Consider the following 21,910-nt stretch of genomic DNA (forward strand, 5'->3'; position numbering starts at 1 on the left):
TCTAAAAGAACATCAACTTTTGTGATTTCATGGACTTTGGCTTCAAGGCAGTGAAGGGAACAGATTCATTCATCTATCCTATTCATTCAATCATTTGGCCAGTCATCTACCCATTTAAGCATTCATCTATCTTTTCTTCCACCCACTCATCCATATGTCCATCTGCCTGAACATTGATTAGTCTATTCCTCCCTCCTCCCCTCCATCCATCTGTTCCTTCATTTTCTGTCCATCCATTAACCCTCCAATAAGTCAATAAGTGCTTGGTTGTTTTTTTTTTTTCTTTTTTGTTATTTTTGAATTTTTATTACTGAAGATATTACATATGTCCCTTTTTCCCCCATTGACCTCTTCTGGCCCTCACTCACACCCCCCTACTAGGCCCCAGGCCTTCACCAGAGTATTGTCTGTGTCCATGAGTTATGCATATATGCATACAAGTTCTTTGGTTAACCTCTTCCCTCCCACCCACCCTCCCTGAACTTCCCTCTGAGATTCAACAATCTGTCCTATGCATCTATGTCTCTGGATCTATTTTGTTCATCAGTTTATTGTGTTCATTAAATTCCACAAGGTCATGTGGTACTTGTCTTTCTCCGATTGGCTTATTTTACTTAGCATAATACTCTCCAGATCCCTCTATGCTGCCTCAAAGGGTAAGAGATCCTTCTTTTTCACTGCTGCATAGTATTCTATGGTATAAATGTACCACAGCTTTTTTTATCCACTCATCTACTGAAGGGCACTTGGGCTGTTCACAGATCTTAGCTGTTGTAAATTCCGCTGGTATGAACATAGGGGTGCAAGTCAGTGCTTGTTTATGGAGCCCCTGCCATGAGTCAGACATTGCTTTGTAACCCTGTGCACCTTTCTTCACCTTTCTAATGTTCTAATGTGCTTCATTTTACTAATGTTTCAGAGATGTATAAAACTTGTTCTTCACTCTTGAGAAGCTCCTCATTGAGAAAGATGTGAGTAGGTAGGTATAAGAGCCATGATCAAGGCATGGTGCAAAGTGCTTTTGGAGCCAAGAAGGAACAAATAATTCTGTGTTGGGAATGAAAAAGTGGGTAGGGAATGGCTTTGCAGGGGTTGACACTTGACTGGGTTTTAAGACATTGAGTAGGCGTTGGCCAGGTGGTGGGGTAGAGAGGATACTGGTTGCAAAGAAGACAGCGTGGGCAAAGGCACAGCGGCTGGGGAGCCAGACACACAGGGTTGCCTAATCGTAAGCGCACTGGGGTTTCAGAGGATGGAGAGGAGCCTGGAAATCCAGGTTGGTTTCTAGGAGAAGGCAATGTGCTGCTAAGTGGGTGAGATGAGGGAGGACATGCCAGGCCAGAAAACCCACCAGTTGAGCTGAATCTTAATGCGCCTGGAGCCCATGGTATGAGAGGTGGACTAGAGAGATTCGTGAGCTGGGGACATGGAGAAAAGGCAGGAAAGGGAACTAATGTTTAACATTAAACATGTGCTGGGCACTGTAGAAAGCAGCTTTGCAAACAGTAGACACACTAGCCCTCCATACTAGTAGACAATGGATTAATAGATCATCATCCCATTTTAAAGATGTGGAAGCTGAGGCTCAGAAGGAAGGTTTTGCCAAGGTTACAAACCTTGGCATACTCTGTGCCCAAATATGTGTGGGGTTCTTTAGCTCTGGTATTCCACTCTCTCTGTCCAACAATCCCCTGGAGAAGAAGCTGAGACTCAGGGAGGTTAAGCAACCTGCCCGAGGGTACCCAGGACTCTGGGGTCTGGCTGGGGAAGAGCTTGTGCTTGTAAAGCTAAGCCAATGCAGTGGGGCTGGATGGGAGTGACCAAGAGGCACAGTGGCTGGCATCCCTTTACCTGAAGTCAGTGTGCAGGTGAGGGGAGCTGTGGCAATTTGGAAGACCAAACAGAGGCCAATACATAAAAGGTCAGTTAAGAAGCAGACTGGAAAGAGGCCTGTATTATTGCCCAGATTGTCACCATCCCCTTGGGCATGGCTGCCCTGCCAGGCAGCGCTGAGAAGCTCCTGTGGGTTTTGGGGTGCTTACTGTGAAAGTGCTCAGCAGCTGCCCCCAGACCTGCAGGGAAGGGCGCAACCACAGCCGAGGAGGAAGCACATGGAAGGAGAGCATGTCGAAGTGGTGACCAGCGAACACAGGAAGGGCCAGAAAATACATACAAAACTCCAAATGGGCTCTGAACTTGGTTTGCTCAGAGCTGCTAGGCCTGCGGTTGAAAACTGTCACCATCTCACTTCTATGGTTGGGGCGGGTGAGAGGAGGCATTGCTGAGGGGCCCCGTTTTATTTGGAAGCAAGCAGGAGCCGTTTCATCTTCATCCTCATCTGCCCTTTTTAAAATTCTCCAGGGAGGCCCCAGGAGAACTGGCTGTGACTCTGCCATGGTGAGCACTCTGGGCAGGCTGCCTGGGGCCAAGGGAGCAGTCCCTGTTCTTAGCTCTGGGACCCTGGGCACCTTCCAGCGCCTGTTTTCCAGTATATAAAATGGGGACGATCATTCATTTAGTTAATAGGTACTTAGTGAGCCGCTACTCTGTGCCAGGCACTGCATTCGTCGTTTGGAAAACTCCAATGAATGAAAAAGATAAAAATTCCTTTCTTCCTGGAGCCATCACTCCAGCAGGGAGAGATGGTAGATGAGGCCACGGGTGTAAACTGGCACACAGTAGGCCCTCTACAGAAGCACTGATCCCTCATGCATAGGTGACCACATGAGGAAGTGAAGGGAAAGGATTGGGTTGACTCTGAAGTGTGGTGCAGAGTCATGCTTGTCCCAGGAGAACCGGGTGCAGAAAAGGGGAGATCGTAGGCACCGAAAGTGGGTTAACCCAAGGTGTGGAGTCAGCAGGCGCCTACATGCTCATCCTTGAGACCTCACCAGTCCCTCCCAGCACATTTCCCCAGCCTGGTTTATTTTCCTAAAGGCATGGTTTCAAAACCTCTGGAGTTGTGCACGCCCACCTGCTGCTTGCTCCTGTCCCTGACAGACAATGCCGCCATTGTGTGGCTGTGGACTGTTCCCAGGCCCGCCCGGCGTTCAATGCAAGGGTCTCAGGCTGGCTTGCCCCACTTCAGACTGGAACGGGGGGACTTTACTCCTGAGTGTTTCCCTGTTTGGATGCAGTCCTGCCCCCGTAACTCGTGTCCGGTTGGCATTTTTGGTTTTGTGACACTGTTGTGAAGTTATGTTTGCTTTGTGCTTTGGTGACATGGGAAAGTGTCAGCTCCCCTCCTGGATCTGTTTGCCCTGCGTGACAAGCGGCCACTCTGTTCCCAGGGGCAGGGCAGGGTGACACTGGATTGGCTTTTGTGCAATAAGCCTTGCCCTCTCCTGCTGCTTTTCCCACACTGCTGTGGCACTTGACCTAACCTTCCATGGCTGGTGTTCCCGTGCCGGCCTCTCAGCAGCAGTGTGGCATCGATTGGAGCTGGTCACTTCTTTCCAACCCGGCATACTTGTCACATGGGGAGATCGTGCCATTCCTCAGAGCCTCTATTTCCTCATTTGTTAAAAGGGGGAAATAACATCTTGCCCCAACTGAGTAGTGAGAACTAAAGGAATCCATTGTTTGCAAAGTGCTTGCATTGAATGTCATCGTCTTCATGGGAATCACCGCCATAGCTCACAGACTGAGCCCTTACCATATGCCCTGCATTGTTAGATTACTGTCTCACAGCAACCTGAATGGGCAGTTGATCCATTTTATAGATGAGGACACTGAGGCTCAGGCCATTTAGGTCATTTTTCTAGGGTAACTCTGTCAGGAAGTGCTTGAGGCATGATTGGAACCTAAGTGGTCTGACTAGAAAGTGTTCTCTGAAGTCCCCACAGACATTTGAAGTCACTACGCAAGACTGCAGCAAGAGCAGAAGCCAGTGCGGGCAGCTGCTCAGGCAGTGCCTGCGTAAAGCACCACGGTGGGCGTGCGGCTCTAAGCAGTGGGTGTTGGCTTGATATTCATGGGTGAAGCAGGAGTAAGGATGGTGCCAGGCTGTGGAGCATGATGGAAATCCAGGTTCGCGATAAGCCCTGCCCTTCCCTCTAGTCACTGGCTACGTCTGCACACCAGTGGGCAGATATCAGGGTGTATCTCTGGTGGTTGTGGATAAGTAGATTACTGGAGATAACAAGGGAGGAAACAGCCGTGGGTTTCTCCCTTCCCGCTGCTATGTGCTGCCTTCTGGGTCCGGGCAGAGGTGTACACTCCTTGGTATTAATATGTTCACATTAGCCGTATTACAAAACCTTAACCGTATTACAAAACGTATGCCGAGGGTGGTACCATTCCACATGTGCTCAGGTAGGAACACACAACCCAGTCACACCTTGGTGCTCCTGGAGCCCAGCTTTCTAGCTGACTTACCCGCCTGGAGACCAGCTGAGAGCCAAAAGCCTTCTCTCCTGAGTCTTGGGGCAGCGCAAAGGGGTGCCACAAAATCCCAGTAAGCTTCTTACTTGAACAGTACTTTCTCTTACTTCACACCCAGTTTGAAAGGAACTGGCCTTTTACAGAAGGCCCAGCGGGCCCTAAGGGCACCCTATATACATCAAACACTATCATTCATAGTGATGTCTGTGGGTCATCGAGGGAAAAGTGAAACTGGGTTCATTTAAAAAGCAGGGACCGTGATAATCCATTTGGGAAAAATTCCCAATGGAATAAAAATGTGTGGCTCTCAGAAGTGTAAACTCTCAGAATAACCTATTCCCCAGAATCTAGACAACCTAGAGTTTATTAATTGGCATATGAATAAGCATAATCTATTTAACACTGTGTGCCAGACACTCACTGTTAACCACTTACACATATGCTCTCATTTAACCCATAAACAACCCTGTTCATCACTGTTGCACAGGTGAGTGACCCCCAACCCCCAGCCAGAACATGACTCAACCGGCTGGTAAGAGGCAGAGCCAGATCTCAGTCCTTGTCCACACCAGCTCCCAAGACTCCAAATACACTGACTGCCCTTATGATGATGGGGATTTAGGAAAAACACAAATGTCTATAGTCATGCATCAGGAGATGGCCAACTTGAGATGGAAGGAGAGTCATTTCCCTCCGAGGTGGGCATGTGGTGGCACCAAGGACATTGGGCAGAATGGAACTCTTCTGAGAAACCAGGGAGCAGGGGGGAAAGCCACCAGCTAGTTTCAGGCCCCACCCACCACCCCATGCAGTTTAAAGGTTATGTGGTCATGTGCCTGCACCCGTGGGGTAGGTAGCACACTCCTAGCCAGATGGTGGGAGTGCAGATGTGAACATATTACCAGCTTTTTACCCTTGATCACAAATGGTGCATTTTGATTTTCACAAAATTGTGAATAATTAAATAATCACTCTTAGTGGTATGCAGGTTCTGGGCAAACACTCTATGCGATTGTTGCAGTGTTATTTTTGTGCTTCAGAGCAAGCAGATCTAAACCACTTAATCACATGATGCTCAGTCATGGAAATAGTATGTTGATGACGTGGCCAAAGTTAGAGCGAGACCTCTTGAATGGAGGCCAAACAGTAGGGTTCCCTTTTACGACTGTTCGACCGGAGAGCACCTCTGATGCTGAAGGACTGGCTAAATTTCTCTTCTCACTGGCATTTCCTTCCAAGAGATACATTTCACTATCCTAATGCTACCCCTTCCAGACCCATCAGGCTGTCCGGCATATGGGACTGGATTTATAGTTGAGTCCTTAGGGCACCAACTTTTGGTGCATTTGTTTTGTGGCATTTTTTCTTGGGTTCCTCACATAGAATGTCACCCCTCCTCTCCCACTCCCCACCCCTACCCCTCCCCCCCCACACACACACACATACTTCACTTGAAGGCTAATTGCAGTATAAACGTATTATCCTCATTGGTTTAACACCGTGCAATTACTATGTTTTCTTGTTACAGCTAATAATCGGGTTCTTCACTTCAGTCAATCTGTCACAATTTTCCCTCTTTGATTTCAGCCTAGGTGATATGGAAGGATGTGGCATTATAAGCAAACACATGACTGGCATGCTGCAGGAAATTCTGTCAGGGGTAATAAGTGAATCAAAACAAATTCACTCTTCAGCTGCCATTGCCTTCCCCCTTTTATTTCTTTGAGCCTTTGACAGCAGCCTGGGGGTGGAGAGAGAGCTGAGCTCAGGGAGGAGGAGGGATTGGAGTGGGAAAGCAATGGGAAAGACGCCTCAGATGCTAGGGCTAAATGATCCTAGAGCTTTTCTCTAGACCCTTTTCTCTAGAATGGTTTGATGATTTGGAGCTTCGAGTGGGGATGGTGGTTTTGTTCTTCCCTTTTGTGTGGTTCTTTTTGCTGTTCATGTCTGCTGAAAGTTCACAGATCAAGGAACAGTGGACTCAGGGTTAAAGTAATAACAGCCCTTAAGGCTCCAGAACTCTGGGGAAGAGACTGGCTCTGGAGAAGCAGATTTTGAATCAGGCTTTAGTTTAGCTGCTGCTTAAAATCTTTTGCGTGTACCCAGCTCCATTTTTGCTGAGTTGTGCAATCCCCCGAGGGAGTCTGTTTTGATGCCTGGGGATAGTGTGGGTTTGTTTTCCAAGGGTGCCCTTGGGAGAATGGCATTCATTGCATGAACTACTGAAACAGCAAGTGACGTAGATGGGGCTGACTTATGTCAGGGCTTCTGAGCATTGCCTGCGAAACTGGTTTTTAAAATAAATCTGGGTGTTTTCTTGTGACTCACTTATGCAAAAAGTTGAGAGCTGGAGAGGACAGTGGGGAGGGGAAACTCCAGATAATTAATGATTCTTGTTGGATGGGTCCTGATTAATGAGCCTGAGCTAGAGAGTGATTTATTTTCTCTCTCCCTTGCTCTTTTCAATCGATAAAGACTTAAGATCATGGTTTGAGGATTCACTGAAAGAATGCATTATTTAAGTCTCAAATGTAATAAATTTTCCAAGGATTTGCCATTTTTCTTTCTGTTCATCTCAACGGGGCAATCACTTACCAACCTGCTGCCGTGTGCCCCCCTCTAACCCATGAGGCAGCAAAGAGGCGCAAGACATCGTCTCTGCCAAAATATGGTGAGGGTGCAAAGGTAGTTCCATTGTTCAAGTTCTCTACACTCTGCATCATGTGGCTCAGGATGCAATCAGGAAATCAAGAGGGACTTCATGGGAGGGAGGTGGGGACTGGCATTGGATTGGGCCTTGCAGGGTGGCCCTGGGTAGAGGCACTCAGGTGGAAGGGCTGGCGTGCATTTGGAGACTGGGAAGTGCGAGATTTGTCAACTTCCTAAGGGTCAGCATAATCATTACCACTGAGCACTTGGTATGTGTAGATATATCTCTTTCAGTCGCTGTAACACAGAGTGAGTGGCACTTTTTTTTTCCTCTTGTAAAAAGCTGGATAGTAAATATTTGAGGCTTTGTGGGCCAAAAGGTCTCTCTGTCACCACTTCTCAATTCTGCATTGTAGCGTGAAAGCAGCCATGGACAACACATGGTGTGATGGGACCAGTAGAACTTTGTTTATAAACATGTCAGCTGGGTTTGGCCAGGTCCCAATGTGCCAGTCCCTGTTTCCTAATATATTTGGCATAATCTCCATTTTATGGAGGATAAAACGGAGGTATAAGCAAAGCGAATAGAAACTCATTTGCCCAGGGCCAGGGGCCTACTTGACTTGGCCGATTCTAAAGCCCATGCTCTTAACTCCACACGCACTGCCTCCTCTGCAAAAGGGTCAGCCATGGTCTGGGGAAGAGCAGGGGATAATACGACTTTTTTGGATCTCAGTGTGATCGCTGAGAACTTTAATTCAGAGGGAAGTGGGGAGACATTGATGATCTTTTGAGCAGGCGATCAGAGGAGAGCTGTGCTCGGGGAGGTTTAAGTTGGCAGCGGTGTGTCCATAGATTAAAGCTGAGAGAAGAAGAGCTCTTGTTTTAAACAGCGTGAGGTAGAGAGATTCATTTCTTTGGCAGAGCCATTTCTGACTGCTGTGGAACATTAAAATTCTCCCTGGTGTACCAGCTCCCTCCATGACTTGGACGTAGGTCTGGCCCTTTGCCTTTCAATGTTTTTCTTCCTCCTTCTCGCCCTGTTAACAATTTCATTTAATGATCCTTGACTTTTCGATTGGCCACTGTGGTGACCAGGATGGCACACAATTTCCTTAGCTTTCTCGGTGCTTACAAAGTTGAAAATGATCTTTTGCTCTATTAGATTTTTAATCTCTGACAACTTGGAAGTCACAGGGAAGGAAAGTAAGGAGGATTTAAGGGTGGTCCGAGGTGTGAAATAGCACCACACTGCAGTGTGCAGTGCACGTGTGGGTCTCTGCCTTGGAAGACTGATTGGGCTTCTGGGTGGGGGTGGGGTGGGCAGGGATAACCTGTCCTCAGGTCTTGAGGAGATAGAAAATGCAGTCCTGCCTTTCCCTTTTGGGGATGATACCCTCACAGTCCCAGGTAGAGTAGTCAGAGGTGCCTCCTCTCTGCTTTACAAGATCAGGCCCTGACCGACAGGGGCTCTGAGAGACAAGGAGGGGCCCCATTGTGTGAGATTTCTCTGGAAAAGATGTTCTGAAGAATGGGATGGAGGGTGAGAGATCCCAGTGAGGACAGGTCTCCTGCTGCTCCTTAGTCACAGGAGGTCTACAGGCCAGCTGCTGGAGACACCATGATAACCTTCATCATTTGGATGCAGACACCATATGGGGTTAGTCTGTGAACTGTTGGTGCTAATAAATGGCCCAGTGGAGGTAGGGTAGTTGTCTTTTGTGAGTAGTCATTTGCTTGTACCACTCTGGGGGAGGAAAAGTGCTCATAAATGGGGTTTACATGTCCCTCTGCCAGCTCAGAAATCCATGCATGGAGCTTAGCACTCAGAATTGGTGAGGAGGGTTTAAATTGTGTTTGTATTTGGCTTATGTCAGTTAGGAAAGTTTTCAATGCAACTTTTTTTCATGCTTGTTGGCCTGTTTGGAAGAAAACATCCTTTTGTGCTGATTGTGTGGCCGAGAGGAGTAGGTCTGTGGATGGCCACCAAGGGGTCTGCGTTCCTGATCTCATGGGCGACCCAGCCTCTGCCTTTCAGGGTACAGTGTGCACCGATGCTTCATTCAGATATGTTAGAAGTCGCCGGGTTTTGTTCACAGAATCCCAACAGTGAACATGATGCCTGGCTTTTCAATCACACCGATCAAATTTGAGATGACTGCGAGGCCATCAATAACTCCAGTCACACAAGAGTAATTGAGGGGCTCTGTGTTTTCGTACTTGGCTTTTTTTTTTTTTTTTTTTTTACAAGGGACCCAGGCTCCGGAGAACTCGGTTAACTCAATAGCCCTTCATTCCCAGAAACGGCCCATGAAAAGATGCCTATTGGGTGGTAACCTCCCCATACGTTTTCTCAATCAAGAGGAAAAGATGGGAGGGGGTCGGGGGGTGGAGGTGGGGGAGGCTTCGCTTGCCTTTAGAGCCTCAGCCTCTCAAAGCGTCTGGCGCAGACTGTTTAGTTCCGTGTCCCCTGCCCCATTCAGGCCTCTGCGTGTTTTGAAGCTTTCTTTAGCTTTTCCCTGAGCCTTGACAGCGGATCTCTCAATAGGCGAAAGCCCGGCTATGGCTGCTGAATGCCCCCCCGGCACAATGCCCTGCATGTTAATGGCGCTGGCTGGCCCCGGACAGCTCGCCTGTGGGACGGGGGCTGCAGCACAGGCCCAAGCAGCTGCCTCAGACCAGATGGGGTCCGACTGGCTTCCTCAAGTTGCTTCTTTGCTCTTTTGCAGATCTACACCGACTGGGCCAATCACTATCTAGCCAAATCAGGCCACAAACGTCTCATCAGGGACCTCCAGCAAGATGTGACGGACGGTGTCCTCCTGGCTCAGATCATCCAGGTTGTGGGTAAGAGCAGATTTTATGCTGGGGATGGATGAGTCACCGTGGAAACCCAGGCAGGGTCGAATGGAGCAAGGAGAATGAAACACTATAATCTCTAAGAGAAATATGATATTTCTGTCCCATATGTTGAAAATTTATTCGGCTGATCTCAGGGAGTGTGGGTACCAGCTCCCTTTTCCTGATAAGATCACCCACATAGCAATCTCATCTCGATCCTCTGAAAAGAAAGGCTTTGGCCAAGGCTAGAAGAAGATGCTGGTGGTCTGGGAGGGGCTCTCTGTCCCCCTCTTCAGACCTCCTACTGTCTTTCTGGCTCTCACATTCTCTCATTCTTGCCCCTTCTCTGTTGGTACCTTTGTGTGTGTGTGTGTGTGTGTGTGTGTGTGTGTGTGTGTGTGTGTGTGTGTGGATTTCTCTGAAAATATTTCCAAAAAATAAAAAATAAGATTTTAAAAAGTAACATGAGGTTAGTTTCATCCTGCCAACTCTAATTGGGCTTGAGAAGTCAAAGGATCAGACTCTGGAGAGGGCTGGTTCTGGTTTTAGCACTAAGGGAAGGGAACTGGATGGTGAGGTTTTTAATGCCATGGCTGTGTGCTGGGAGGAGAGGGTTGGTCCAGGAGGGCAGCTTGGCTTTGGGCTTTAAGGGACGTGCCCAGGGGTATTAACTGGGAGCTCAGCAGTCAGAGGAGGCAGGAGGTTAGTTATACAGCGTTAGACTGAGTTTTGTTTCTGGCGACGGCCAACTCATGCCAGGAGAGAAGGCATAGAGATAGGACAGCCCTTGGGCATGTGTTGTTGGGAAAAGTTGCTTACCCTTCAAGTGTGAGACGTAGCCTTGTTTAGTTGTAACTCTGTCCACATCTGTGGGGGCTGTGCCTAAAAACACAGGCAGGTCGTCTCTTCACTAAAACTTTTGGGCTGTGGCTGCCACTCAAGGTGAAAGCAGCTTCCCTGCTGTCCTGAGATTGGGTTCTCCAGGCTAGCTTCCATTGTCCTCCTTCTCCTCTCTCCTTTTTCCTCTCCTCCCTGGACTAGTTTCTGTTACTGTAAACAAAATGCCACAAATTTAGCAGCTTAACACAATGAATATCTATGATCTCGCAGTGTCTGTGCACTGGGAGTGCAGGCGTGACTTAGCGGAGCACCTGTGCAAGGTTGTAGTCAAGGTGTCAGCCAGGGTTGTGTTCTCATCTGGAGGCTCGAACAGGGAGGGGTCCAAGTCACTCAGAGTGTTGGTGGAATTGATCGCCTTGCAGATATAGGAGGTGAGTCCTGACTTCTTGCTGCTTGTTGACTGGAGGCCCCTCTCAGTTCCTAGAAGCCCCTCTCAGCTTCTGGCCATATGGGTCTTCCAACATGGCCACTTTGGTCAACTTCTTCAGTATCAGCAAGAGAAAAAGGTTTCTGTTGGGAGAAAGAACCTTATATAATGTACCATTCTATCATCTTTGCCATATCCTGTTGGTTAAAAATAAATCCTCACTCAACAGGAGAGTATTGTACAAGGGTTTAAACTTAGGTGAGAGGATTCTTGGATCTGCCACACTCCTTTCTTCCTTTTTATCCTCTTCCTCCTCCTCTTGAATATCACTCCTACCAAGCTCTTTTAAATGTTTCTCTTACTTAATTTCCTCAACATCTCTATGAAGTAGGCAGTATCCTCCCCATTTTACAGATGCAGAAACTGAGGTCCAGTGGGCCAGTAGCTCAATGTCACATGACTAGTGTGCAAGGGGAATCTAAGCTGGGAGAGTCTGCTTCAAAAACTTCTGTTCTGTGCTTGGCAGCATTATATCCCCCTGTTAATCCAGAGACTCTGAACCCAGTACAAGGTTCTTCCTCCCTTCCCTTCAGTTCCGTAGGCAGTCATGGAGCAGTGACTGTGGCAGCATTCTGCTCCTTGATGTGCCTGAAGGCAAATGTTCAAGGCTTATAACCTTGCAAGGAGTAGCATCTTCTTGGCAGGGCCTGCCTATAAGAGATGACTCGCACATGAGCTGGGTTTGGTTCCCCATCTCAGCAGGGTCATCAACTAATGGACCAACTCTGTAATGGACCAACTCTGACTGAGTCTGGGACCATGCAGAGTGTTTCTTCCAGGAGTCCTCTCTGCTTTCAGCACAGACAGAAAGGCAGAAACTGGGAGAGGACCTTACCCAGAGGCCTTGCCCTCATCCCAGTTCCATCCCTCCCCACCGTGGGACCTCCAAAGAGTCACTAAACTTCTGATATCTCTGTTTCCCCATCTTCAAAATGGGCACAGCCATGCCTTCTTGGTCTGCTTTTGTGGCAGTTTTATGAAATGCAAGTTAAGTATCAAATATGAAATATGTTAAAAACTGTGAAGTGTTCCTGGATAGCACCTGGTAGGCACTGCCTAGAAAGGTTTGTGGAGAAGGATGGTGAGGCTTTGGTAGCAGTGTCAGTGTGTCCTGATAGATTAGTGATGTCTCTCAGGGGCCCAGAAGTGGGGAATGGTAGTGTGTATCTCCTGAATTCACTAAACACGGTGCTACAGAAATGTAAGCCAGCATGGTTCTTCCTGTTGCTCAGGAGGTTGTTTCTCTGAATCTACTCAGATGACATCAGGGTTGCTAGACAGTTACCCCTCTGGGCCTGGAGCTACTGGAGTAGGTGTCAGAGGCTCAAGTGAGTGCCCGTGACCAGACTGCCCCTCAGGCCAGCAACCCTGCAGGAGAGGCTGGAGGGACCTCTATCATTCCACCAGCTACTGCACTGGGCCTGGGTCTGCGTCATCTTCTTTTCTGGGTTCACAGCATTTGATAAGGATTAGGGATGAGAATCTTAGGCACTGCAGCCCCTGCTTCTGCAAGTCTGGATCAAATTTTTTCCAACAGGTGGCCAGGAGGTTTTTCCTTCTCAGCGTTTGGTATTCTTCTGAACATTCTTCTAAACTGTATGTCATACCCTCTTCCTCTCCAGGATGCTGCTGCAACTCTTAACTCTGAGTTTAGGAAGGGACCTTTAAAAGCCCCAACCTGGTGCCTGCATGCAGTTAATAGACTCTGTTAAATACTATGATGGGCAGCTTACTACCTGCTCAGAAAACTAGATCTAACACAGAGAATTGGAATCCTTCAAAAGCTCTTTTATGAGGTCGAAATCTAATCCCTAGGTGGTATTTCTGTACAGTATTAGTTCTTTCCTCCAGGGCGACAAAAAGACAATTTCATCAAAGACGATGAGTGCATCAAAATAATTGAGGATGGTCGTGGATTATAACCATGGAACAAAATGGAACTCTGTAAGTCTATACTGATAGACAGATAGATACGTCACTAGAGCAGAGAGGGGCCTCCACTGTCCAGGAAAATGCTGACCAATGAATGTAAAGGGATGTAAGTAATGTAAATGTAACTAATAAATAAAAGGGATGTAACTAATGTAAATGTAATAAATGTAAATATAACTAATCTTTTGGTAAAGATTAGTTAAGGTGAGAATTACCAATGGATACAGAAATCGAGAGAAGGAAGTTTGATGAGGAGCAGACTATTTGCATGGTCTCAATGCCTCTCACTGATTGCTTGATAGTTCCCAGGGAAATATAGTAACCACACAGGGGAGAATCCAGACATCATGACCAGGGGGTCAAGATGACATTACTGGTGAAGGACAAATGGATGTCAACATGCTCCTGGTGTCATACCTGAGAGGACACAGCAGGAATCCAGTCAGAGGTGGAAAACCTGAAACTAATCCTGAGAAATCTCAGGCAAACCCAAATTGTGGAATACTCTATTAAAAACAAAGCTGGCCTGTATTGTTCCAGAATGTCAGTGCTGTGAAAGACAAAGAAGGCTGAGAGATCATTCAAGACTAATGAGACATGACAGCTGAATGTTCTTTGTGGTCCTGGCCTGGGATAAAATGCTATAAAGGACATCTTTTTTTTTTTTTTTTTTTTTTTTTTTTGTACGTCAATTGACAGAATTGGAACATTGGAATTATATCAATGCTAAATTTGCTAACTCTGCTGTTAGATAATATTCTTGTCCTTTGAAAATACATGCCAAGAATAAAGGGCAAAGGACATGATATCTGTAGCCTGTAGAAAAATAATTCAGAAAAAGAGTGTGCCCTATACAGGAAAAGGGATTGGGGGTGGACAGAGAGAAAATGAGAAGGGATGAAGGAATTCTCTTTTCTACAAGTTTGAAGTTATTTCAAAATAAAAAGTTAGAGCATCTCAAAAAAGGCTCATCAATACTTGCAGGAGGGGAGATTGTCCCTTATAAAGACAGCCCCTCTCTAGACCCTGGAGGAGTATTGTGTATAATGATTGAGGACTTGTGGTGCTATGAGGCCTGACCATAATTTCATGTGTGTGTGTGTGGGCGTGCATGCGCGGAGTTGGGGGTGGTGGTGAGGGGGGAATCAGGGAATTTACCTATAAGGGATTTCTTATAAGCTAAATTTGGAGTCAGTTAGGGTGGAGTTACTAGGTGAAGCAGTTAGGAAGGGCATTCCTGGTGTAAAACAACTGGAGCATAGAGAGTCAGAGGGTCAACAAGGCAAAGTCAGGCAAGGCTACTCAATACCAGGCAGTGAATTCTGGGCTTTAGCTTTAGAAAAAGAGCCAATGTTTGAAAGAGCTGATTTTCAGGTTGGGGAATGACTTGAAGGAAAACCTTAAATGCTTTTCACAGACACTGCTCCTATCTAAGTCTTCATCTATTCCACCTGGAGGTAGGCTTCCTACATAGAGAAATTATTTGGATCTACATTTTTTTCCATCATTGCCATCCTCCCCTGCAGAAATTGACCTTTGCTGCCTCTCTGTGTCCTTTTTTTAGTGACCAAGGGCTGAGTCTCTCTGTGTTCAACTTCTTATTAGTTTGATTATCCTCCTGAGTCATGAGCTGCCCAAAGTCAGCAGTTGCTTGCCATCCATGGAGTTGCCATCTCCATGAGTTAGTAGAAAGGTTTACGAGGCCAGGATAAAAGCACGAATCAAAGGGGAGAGACAGCTCCCCCCTCCTGCTTACATCTCTGTCACTCAGGGAGGATGCCAGAAGGGGCTGGATTCAGGAAAGGGGCAGAGGCAGGAGAACAACAAGAACGAGGCAAGAGAGAAGGAGGGAAACTGGATGAACTGAGAGGATTGGAGAGAAGGAGGAAGCCAAGACCTAGAGGAACAGCTTTCTTGTTAGAGGTGAAGAGAGCTGATAGCTTCTTTTTTATCACCATTTGGACTGCCTCTGAGCACAGCTAGAAAATTTAAACATGCAGGAGTGTACCTTCTTTTCCTTGAAGACCTGCTATCGTTGAGTGACCTTGGTAAGTCATCTGCCTTTGTGGGCAGCCAGTTTCTCTCTCCTCCTATTGGTAGGGCTGCCAGCTGCCCCATGCACATACATAGGACCATGTATGGATGTATAGGCTGTGAAGTGCTCTGAACTTATCAGGGGAGGTTTTGGAAAAGTAATGTGTTTGATGCCACTTTTCTTATTCAAAAAGTGCACTAATGCTTTCCAGTTACTAAAGTGTTACCTTGTGTGCTGGTAAGTTACTATATTAATGGGCTAAGAATGTATTGAGCATGCTGGAATGAATAAATTACCATTAGATGCTGGTTGTAATCACAGCTGAGGACTTAGGAGACCAATGCCTTTGCATCTGGTTATCTGCTTTGGGGATATAGCCAAAGACCCCCTACAAGATTTAATAATTTTGGCTCTAGAGACCAAGTTTTTCTTCCTTCTTACTAGCAGAATCAGAACTGCTATTATCACTGTAAGTATTTATGACAACCTTAGACACACTTGAGAATTTAAAGGAGAAGTCTTTAAATTACATGAAATTGGAAGCCAGGAGGTCCAAGACTCACTTTGCATTTTTATTCAGTGTTTATTTGGAGTTTGGGCTTAGTCTTTGATTTATCTCTTCCCATGTTCCCTTTAACATGGTCAGGAATAGGTTCCACCCCACTTTTTTTTTATTTTATATTTTAATTTTGAATGTTGTAAATGGCAGAATTAGGCTCATAAGACTTGTGATCATTTGAATTCAAGGAGCACTTGGCTATGATTTAGGAATAGGACAGACCATGAATAGGAATCAAGGAAGTAATTAGACCAAGCTTTTGGTTTTGTTTATCCAGAAGGTACATAAAGAATATTTAAAATGATTTCTTAGATCTCAGTTATCCATCCTTCGCTTTAGTGGATGCTAATGGCCTAATGCTGATCTGGGCAGAATCCAATGACTTTGGCCTTCATGAGCATCCAGTTGGAAGATATCTTGAGTGTCATTGATGCCCCAAAGCCACAATTTATATCAAAATCTACGGTCACAGTGCAGGCCTGCCATTGTTTCTCATGGATGAAGGAGTGACATTCAGCAAGGATCTTTTTTTTTTTTTTTTTTTTTAATCTTCAATATGCACATCTATATTGACAAGTGAAAGGACAAAACAGGCAGTAATACTTCCGATTGTTTGGAATGGTCAGCGTATTCATTTCTTAGTTCCACTCAACAAATATTTGCTGAGTGGTCACTGTGCATCTCACTGCCCAGAGCTCTGGGGTTACAGGAAGGAGCAAAGCAGATAGAAGTCCTTATTCTTGTGGAATTTGTAGGAATGTTATATTCTGGCTTTGTTTTCTGGTGAACTTAAGACCATATCCATTCATTTAAATCCCATTCATTTGGGCATCTTTTACATGCTTTTTATTTTTAACTGATTTTAGAAAGAGGGAGGGAGGACAGGAGGGAGAGAGATAGAGAGAGAGAGAAAGCGCATGCACGTGCTTCCACCAGGGATCAAACACACAACCTAGGTATGTGCCCTGGCTGGGATTTGAACCCACAATATTTTATTGTACAGAATGATGCTCCAATTGATTGAATCACACTGACCAGGGCTTATGTGCTTTTTAAATGCTCTGTGACACCTCTTTTGGGAGTAGGAGAAGCAGGTGGTGGAAGAGGCTTTCTAAAATGCCTAATCCAGTGTTCTCTTGAGAAAACACATTGGGTCCCCAGGTGGGTCATAAGCCCACCTTGCATTTGTTTTGAGAATTTACTTTTGGCAACTTCTAAAGGCAGTGTAGATTAGGTTGTGTGTATACCATCCAGACAGACTCATGGTAATTCGGTTTTTAAACAATTTCTTGTCACTAGTTGGCTTTCTTATTTCACTTCTCTCTCAAGGAAGAAATACTAGAGAGAGTAAAATAAGCCCAACTAAAGCGATAGTGAGCTGTGTTTAGGTTCAGGTGTTCTAAAGTCCTAGAAGTGTGTGATGTTTTGATTCCGTTATTCTTTTCAGAGAGTTTTTAATGTCTTTTGTCTTCATGGAAGTTTATGCATTGTATTCATGAATATTTGATGAGATGTTTATGGATTTTTTTTATTTTTATTTTTTGAGAACTGAGTGTGCCTTATCCTCCTGGGTGGGACAATGGGGTGAGAGGTCATGGAATTGGGGAAGAAGCTTATAAAGGCTTCAAACACACAAAAAGGCAGATCCTTAGTTCTTTTCTATGGAATCCTGCCGAGTTTCTGGGCCTAATTCAGATGGAGACATCATAAGTAAGCATTTCTACCATTTCTGATGCCTACCATTTATAGAACACACTGTACTAGGCATTTTACTGGCTAGGCACTGTGCTAAGCATTTTACTGGCGTATAATCTATTTCTCATAGCTCCTCCTGTGACATAGGTAGTATGAGCTTCATCTCATAGATGTGGAAACTTTAGCCCAGAGAGGTTGAGTGACATGGCCAAGGTCACACAGCTGAGAATGTGCAGAGGTGGGATTCAGACTGAAGTATCTGCCCCTTGAGCCAGTGTCCTGACCTCTACATGTACTGTTGTTTTTGGGCAGCTGCAGTCGCAAACTCCGCCCTCAGAGATATCCTGGGATCCTTCTGCAGAGGGTCCTCCATTCTTCTCCATGGGGGACTAGCCCTTTATCCCCTGCGATTGGTACTTGGTTTCCAGTTAATTCAGTGCACCCTCTTGCTTTCACTTCTCTTAGTAGGTAAAAGCTATTACGACTTCGAGAGTACCCCAGATATAATTGGACTTTCCATGGGGCCTTGGATGAGACGTTTTTAAGTCTCACTCTCTCATTTTCCCAGTTTGCCACCCGTTGGGAACAGGATTATTAATAATCCTAATAGTATAAAGCAATATTTGTATTTCTGCCTAGAGATGGGGTGACAGGTTATCATCTGTAGCTTTTGTGCCCTGGAGCTGAGTCATAGCTAGACTGATTCACTCTGAACCGGCCCATCTTTTGTGGGGAGGTTGCTCCTGCCCGTCTAAGAGCCTAAAGCACGATCCCAGCCTTGATTTCCATGATGCCCTGTCGCTCCAAGACTGTCATCGATGCAGTTGTCTCTGCTTTAGGTGATGTCCTTGGCCCAGCTGTCCCTGGAGGACGGCAGCTTGATGAGTAAGTCCTAAAGCTTGTGAGATGCCTCTCAGCATTTCACATGCCTGTGCTGATTGGATAAACCCAGACTAGGCCTTAGGACTTGGTTGGCCTCAAGGGTCCTGCACATCAAGATTCCAAGTGTCTGTGGTGGTGATTTATTTTTCTGACTTGTGCTTCCTTTTTCAGCAAATGAAAAGATTGAAGACATCAATGGCTGTCCGAAGAACAGATCGCAAATGGTAAGTGGTACAGGGGTAGAGAGTGCTGTTGTCGTGTTAGCCCTGCCTCTGAATGATATTGACCATCTTGAAAACATTCACGCCATAAGCTTCACTCTGGGGGATTATATTAATAAACTAACAGCCATTTCCAAGTAGCCACTGTCGGCTCTTCTGACATTTGTTGGCATTTACTGCAAAAAGGCTGTGATTTTTAATGTAGATGGTAAGACAGCAGCAATGAAATATGGTGCTTGCTCTTAGGAACAAATTGTGCAGAACCAGTGCAAACATATGCTTGTTTAGAACTTGGACTGTTCTGACTTGTTCTGCTTCCTTAAAGACCCACAGCAATTTCTGTTTGTGTATGAATCGGAGGCTCGGATGAGGTGGCGGTATCTCCCTACTCAGAAATGAAGGCATTGTGGTCGGATTCCCTTTAAAGGTTGGAACAATGTGAAATCAGAACTGTGATGGGAAAGGAATTATATGCAGATCATTCTCAACGCAACCTTGACAAGTGATATTCCCTCTGCTGTGATATGCTTACTTAAGCTCTGATATTAAAGCGTTTTTATTTTTAAGAATCTTTTAAAAATCTATTCTTTGCTTGTTACATGTTCTGCATGTAACCATTGAATTAAAATTCATGATCACTGTTGTGTTGAGAAAACACTAAATTGTGATGCTCTGAGTGCTTAGCTTTTCTTTCAAATATGGATATTTACACAAAGGATGTATATTATCAGAGTCTGTTAATAATGCTAATGCCTGTTTAATTGAAGGAAGCAACTTAAGGACAATCTCCCCCTCCACCCCTAGACATTAATTTGCTTCTAGAAATCTAGAAATAAAATGGGGAATAAAAAGGATGGTTTGTTTTCTAACCTCACCTTACTCCAGTTGAGTAGGCACAATTTGATAGTCTCATTTCAGAATGCACTAAAATGACTTGGGTGCACTGTCTACTTTCTGAATTGTTTGTTATCCCAATGAATTGGACAGATAGCCTGTTCGGTCAACTTTTTTTCATGTACACAACTATTCATTATAGAGAGGGTGAGTGTGTGTGTGTGTGTGTGTGTGTGTGTGTGTGGTGGGGGGAAGTCACTTTTCAGTGTACATTCTGAAACATGTTTTTCTGTTTTATTGTCCCAGTGGAGATTGTTTCTTTTCGTTTGATCCAGAGAGCAACCAGTCCTTACATAGGAAAGTCCCCTCAGTCAACTCATGGCTGCTTTGACTTTTGGAAAAGTGTGGCTGCTATTTTTGCTAGAGCTCCTGCAGCTGTCTAGTGTATTAATAATTGAGAAAACTTGGAGGATAGAAGACTTAATTTTAGTGCAGGCATTTTGCACATGCAGTCATATCTTCACATGAAAGAGATGCAGTATTTCCTCCCGGGATTGAAGTCAATGCCTGCATCCCAGCTCAGGCTAATGCGTATGTAGAACTGACATTTGAAGGTAGTGAACCTTTTATTCTATTGGGAAACATTTGTATTTTCCACACCTTCTACTGGAGGTGTTGTCTGTTGTTAAAGTCCACTTTCAAACTTATAAAATAAGATTCTCACCTCAGGTTCTTCTGTGCAAATTTAGTTGTATATGTTAATATCTTATTTATAAATACTACCCTAGTACCAGTGCAATTTTGTGGTTTCTCCATAACTCTTTCAGCTGTGGAAGTACTGTTTTTGTTTTATGGACTTTTTTTTAGAATGCAAGGATATAAAAACTCTATAATTGCCTGTGGTGATGAGTTCCAGCTTAGGAGCAGGGAAGCAGACGTGGTCTGGTGGCAAGTGTAGCAGAGAACAATTCAGCTACAGGATGCGAGTCCAGGAAGATGTAAGAACCCCACCACAGTCATTCCACTCTGTAGGAAATGAGAAGGATGATGATAAGGACAACGGGGCCATTGTCCTTTCCCCTATATTACAAAACAGCGACAAATTCATAAGGCAGAACTGGCCTGGGGCACCGAGGAAGTTCTTATAGACAAGCCCAGTGTTGTTCTGGCTAATAGGACACGTGTGTGTGTGTGTGGGGGGGGGGGGGGGGGGAGCTATAGAGTGAAGTATTTCTATTTGTGGGAAGCACACTTTGAGAATATAGCCACCATTTCTAGATTCCTAGGTTAACTTAGGCCTTGCTTAGGGTGGCTAATGATAGAGATTTGTTGTTTGCTGAAGGTTGCTTGTTTGGAGGAGGCCAGAGGAGAAGGTATGTGGAGAGCATCGTGTTAATAAAAGTACGATGAGGCACAATGAGTTGAGAAGGTGGGGAGTGTACCTGATGGGAGGGTAACTGTCAGTCCCTTGAAAATAACCAACATGAAATTAATGTGCTCACTCTCTGAGAAAACAGAGCATCTTCAGGGCCCTTTAATAGTCGAGCCAAAGAAAAGCAATTTTATCTCAGAGCAGGAAAAACGGGTGTTATTCCAGTTATCAAGGGGAAAATTCACTTCTTCAGCTTACCGGTGGGTAGGAATGTGAGCTTTGATTTTGTGGGTAGGAGGCACAAGCCTTCACCTCTAGCTCCCACCCCCTCACTTACTCTCCTCCTCCTGACCCACCAGAGCCCAGGCTCCATTCCCTGCTCTACCTCCTGTACTCCAGGCTCTGCTTCGAGTTCTGTCTATCCTCAGGCCATAGGGACATAAAAGCAGATACTTGTGGCATATGGACTAGATTCTAGGGGCCTCACTGCACAACCCTGGACATGACATTGCATACTTTTAGCCAGTCGATCGACAAACATTCAGAATGCCAATGGATGCCAGGCACTGGACTAGGCTAAGGGAAGACCCCAGATGAACAACATGTGATTCCTGCCCTCAGGGACATCCGTGATGAGTAGGCAGGAGACCAGAGGACAATGAGAACAACGGGACAGTGCAGCTGCTCCCGCAGGCACTGTGTGGGGCACTGGGGCCCATTCCACTGCAGGTACTGGGGAGGTTTTAGCATACCTTCTAAGGGGTGAGTCTCAAAGGCAAGAGGGTTTGCCACAGCGAGGTGATAGGTGGACAAGATTCTCATTTCTGGAGAATCTGTTTTCCTGAGGGGGTCACAGACCCTGCTGAAGGAGGTTTCGCAATATCTTTTTAATGATCTTCCCCGAGTGCTATGAGCTGTGTCTCCTGAGATTCTCCCTGCCCCTCAGCAACATCAACCCTTTGTCACGTGGTGTCCAAGGTGAGGGCTGAGGCATGGACGAACCCAGAATACAACAGACCCCACATGCACAAGCCTGCATTCATCATTGCTCCCCGGATTGCCACAGCTCACTGAGCAAACCCCAATAGACCCGGGAGCAAAGTCTCTGAAAGGAAAATAACCGTCATCAACTCCTGTGGGTAGGCGTTGAACCAGGGGACCTGGAAAATGAAACCCCTAC

At 45.8% G+C, this 21,910-nt stretch overlaps 1 protein-coding gene across 6 annotated transcripts in view; it reads left to right on the forward strand.

The window, feature by feature from the left end:
* The window catches only part of NAV2 (neuron navigator 2), a 354,139-nt gene that overhangs the window by 111,043 nt on the left and 221,186 nt on the right, over positions 1 to 21,910 (forward strand). For all 6 annotated transcript variants that reach the window (XR_014796009.1, XM_084895481.1, XM_084895482.1 and 3 more), the window contains exons 2-3: positions 9,762 to 9,879; positions 18,475 to 18,527. Coding sequence is in view for 5 of the 6 variants with exons in the window: in XM_084895481.1 (XP_084751607.1) it covers positions 9,762 to 9,879; positions 18,475 to 18,527 (171 nt within the window). In the remaining variant the exon portion in view is untranslated. The remainder of the gene's footprint in view (positions 1 to 9,761; positions 9,880 to 18,474; positions 18,528 to 21,910) is intronic.

This window comes from Pipistrellus hanaki (assembly GCF_964339955.1).
Source record: "Pipistrellus hanaki genome assembly, chromosome: 9".
NCBI classification, from domain to species: Eukaryota; Metazoa; Chordata; class Mammalia; order Chiroptera; family Vespertilionidae; genus Pipistrellus; species Pipistrellus hanaki.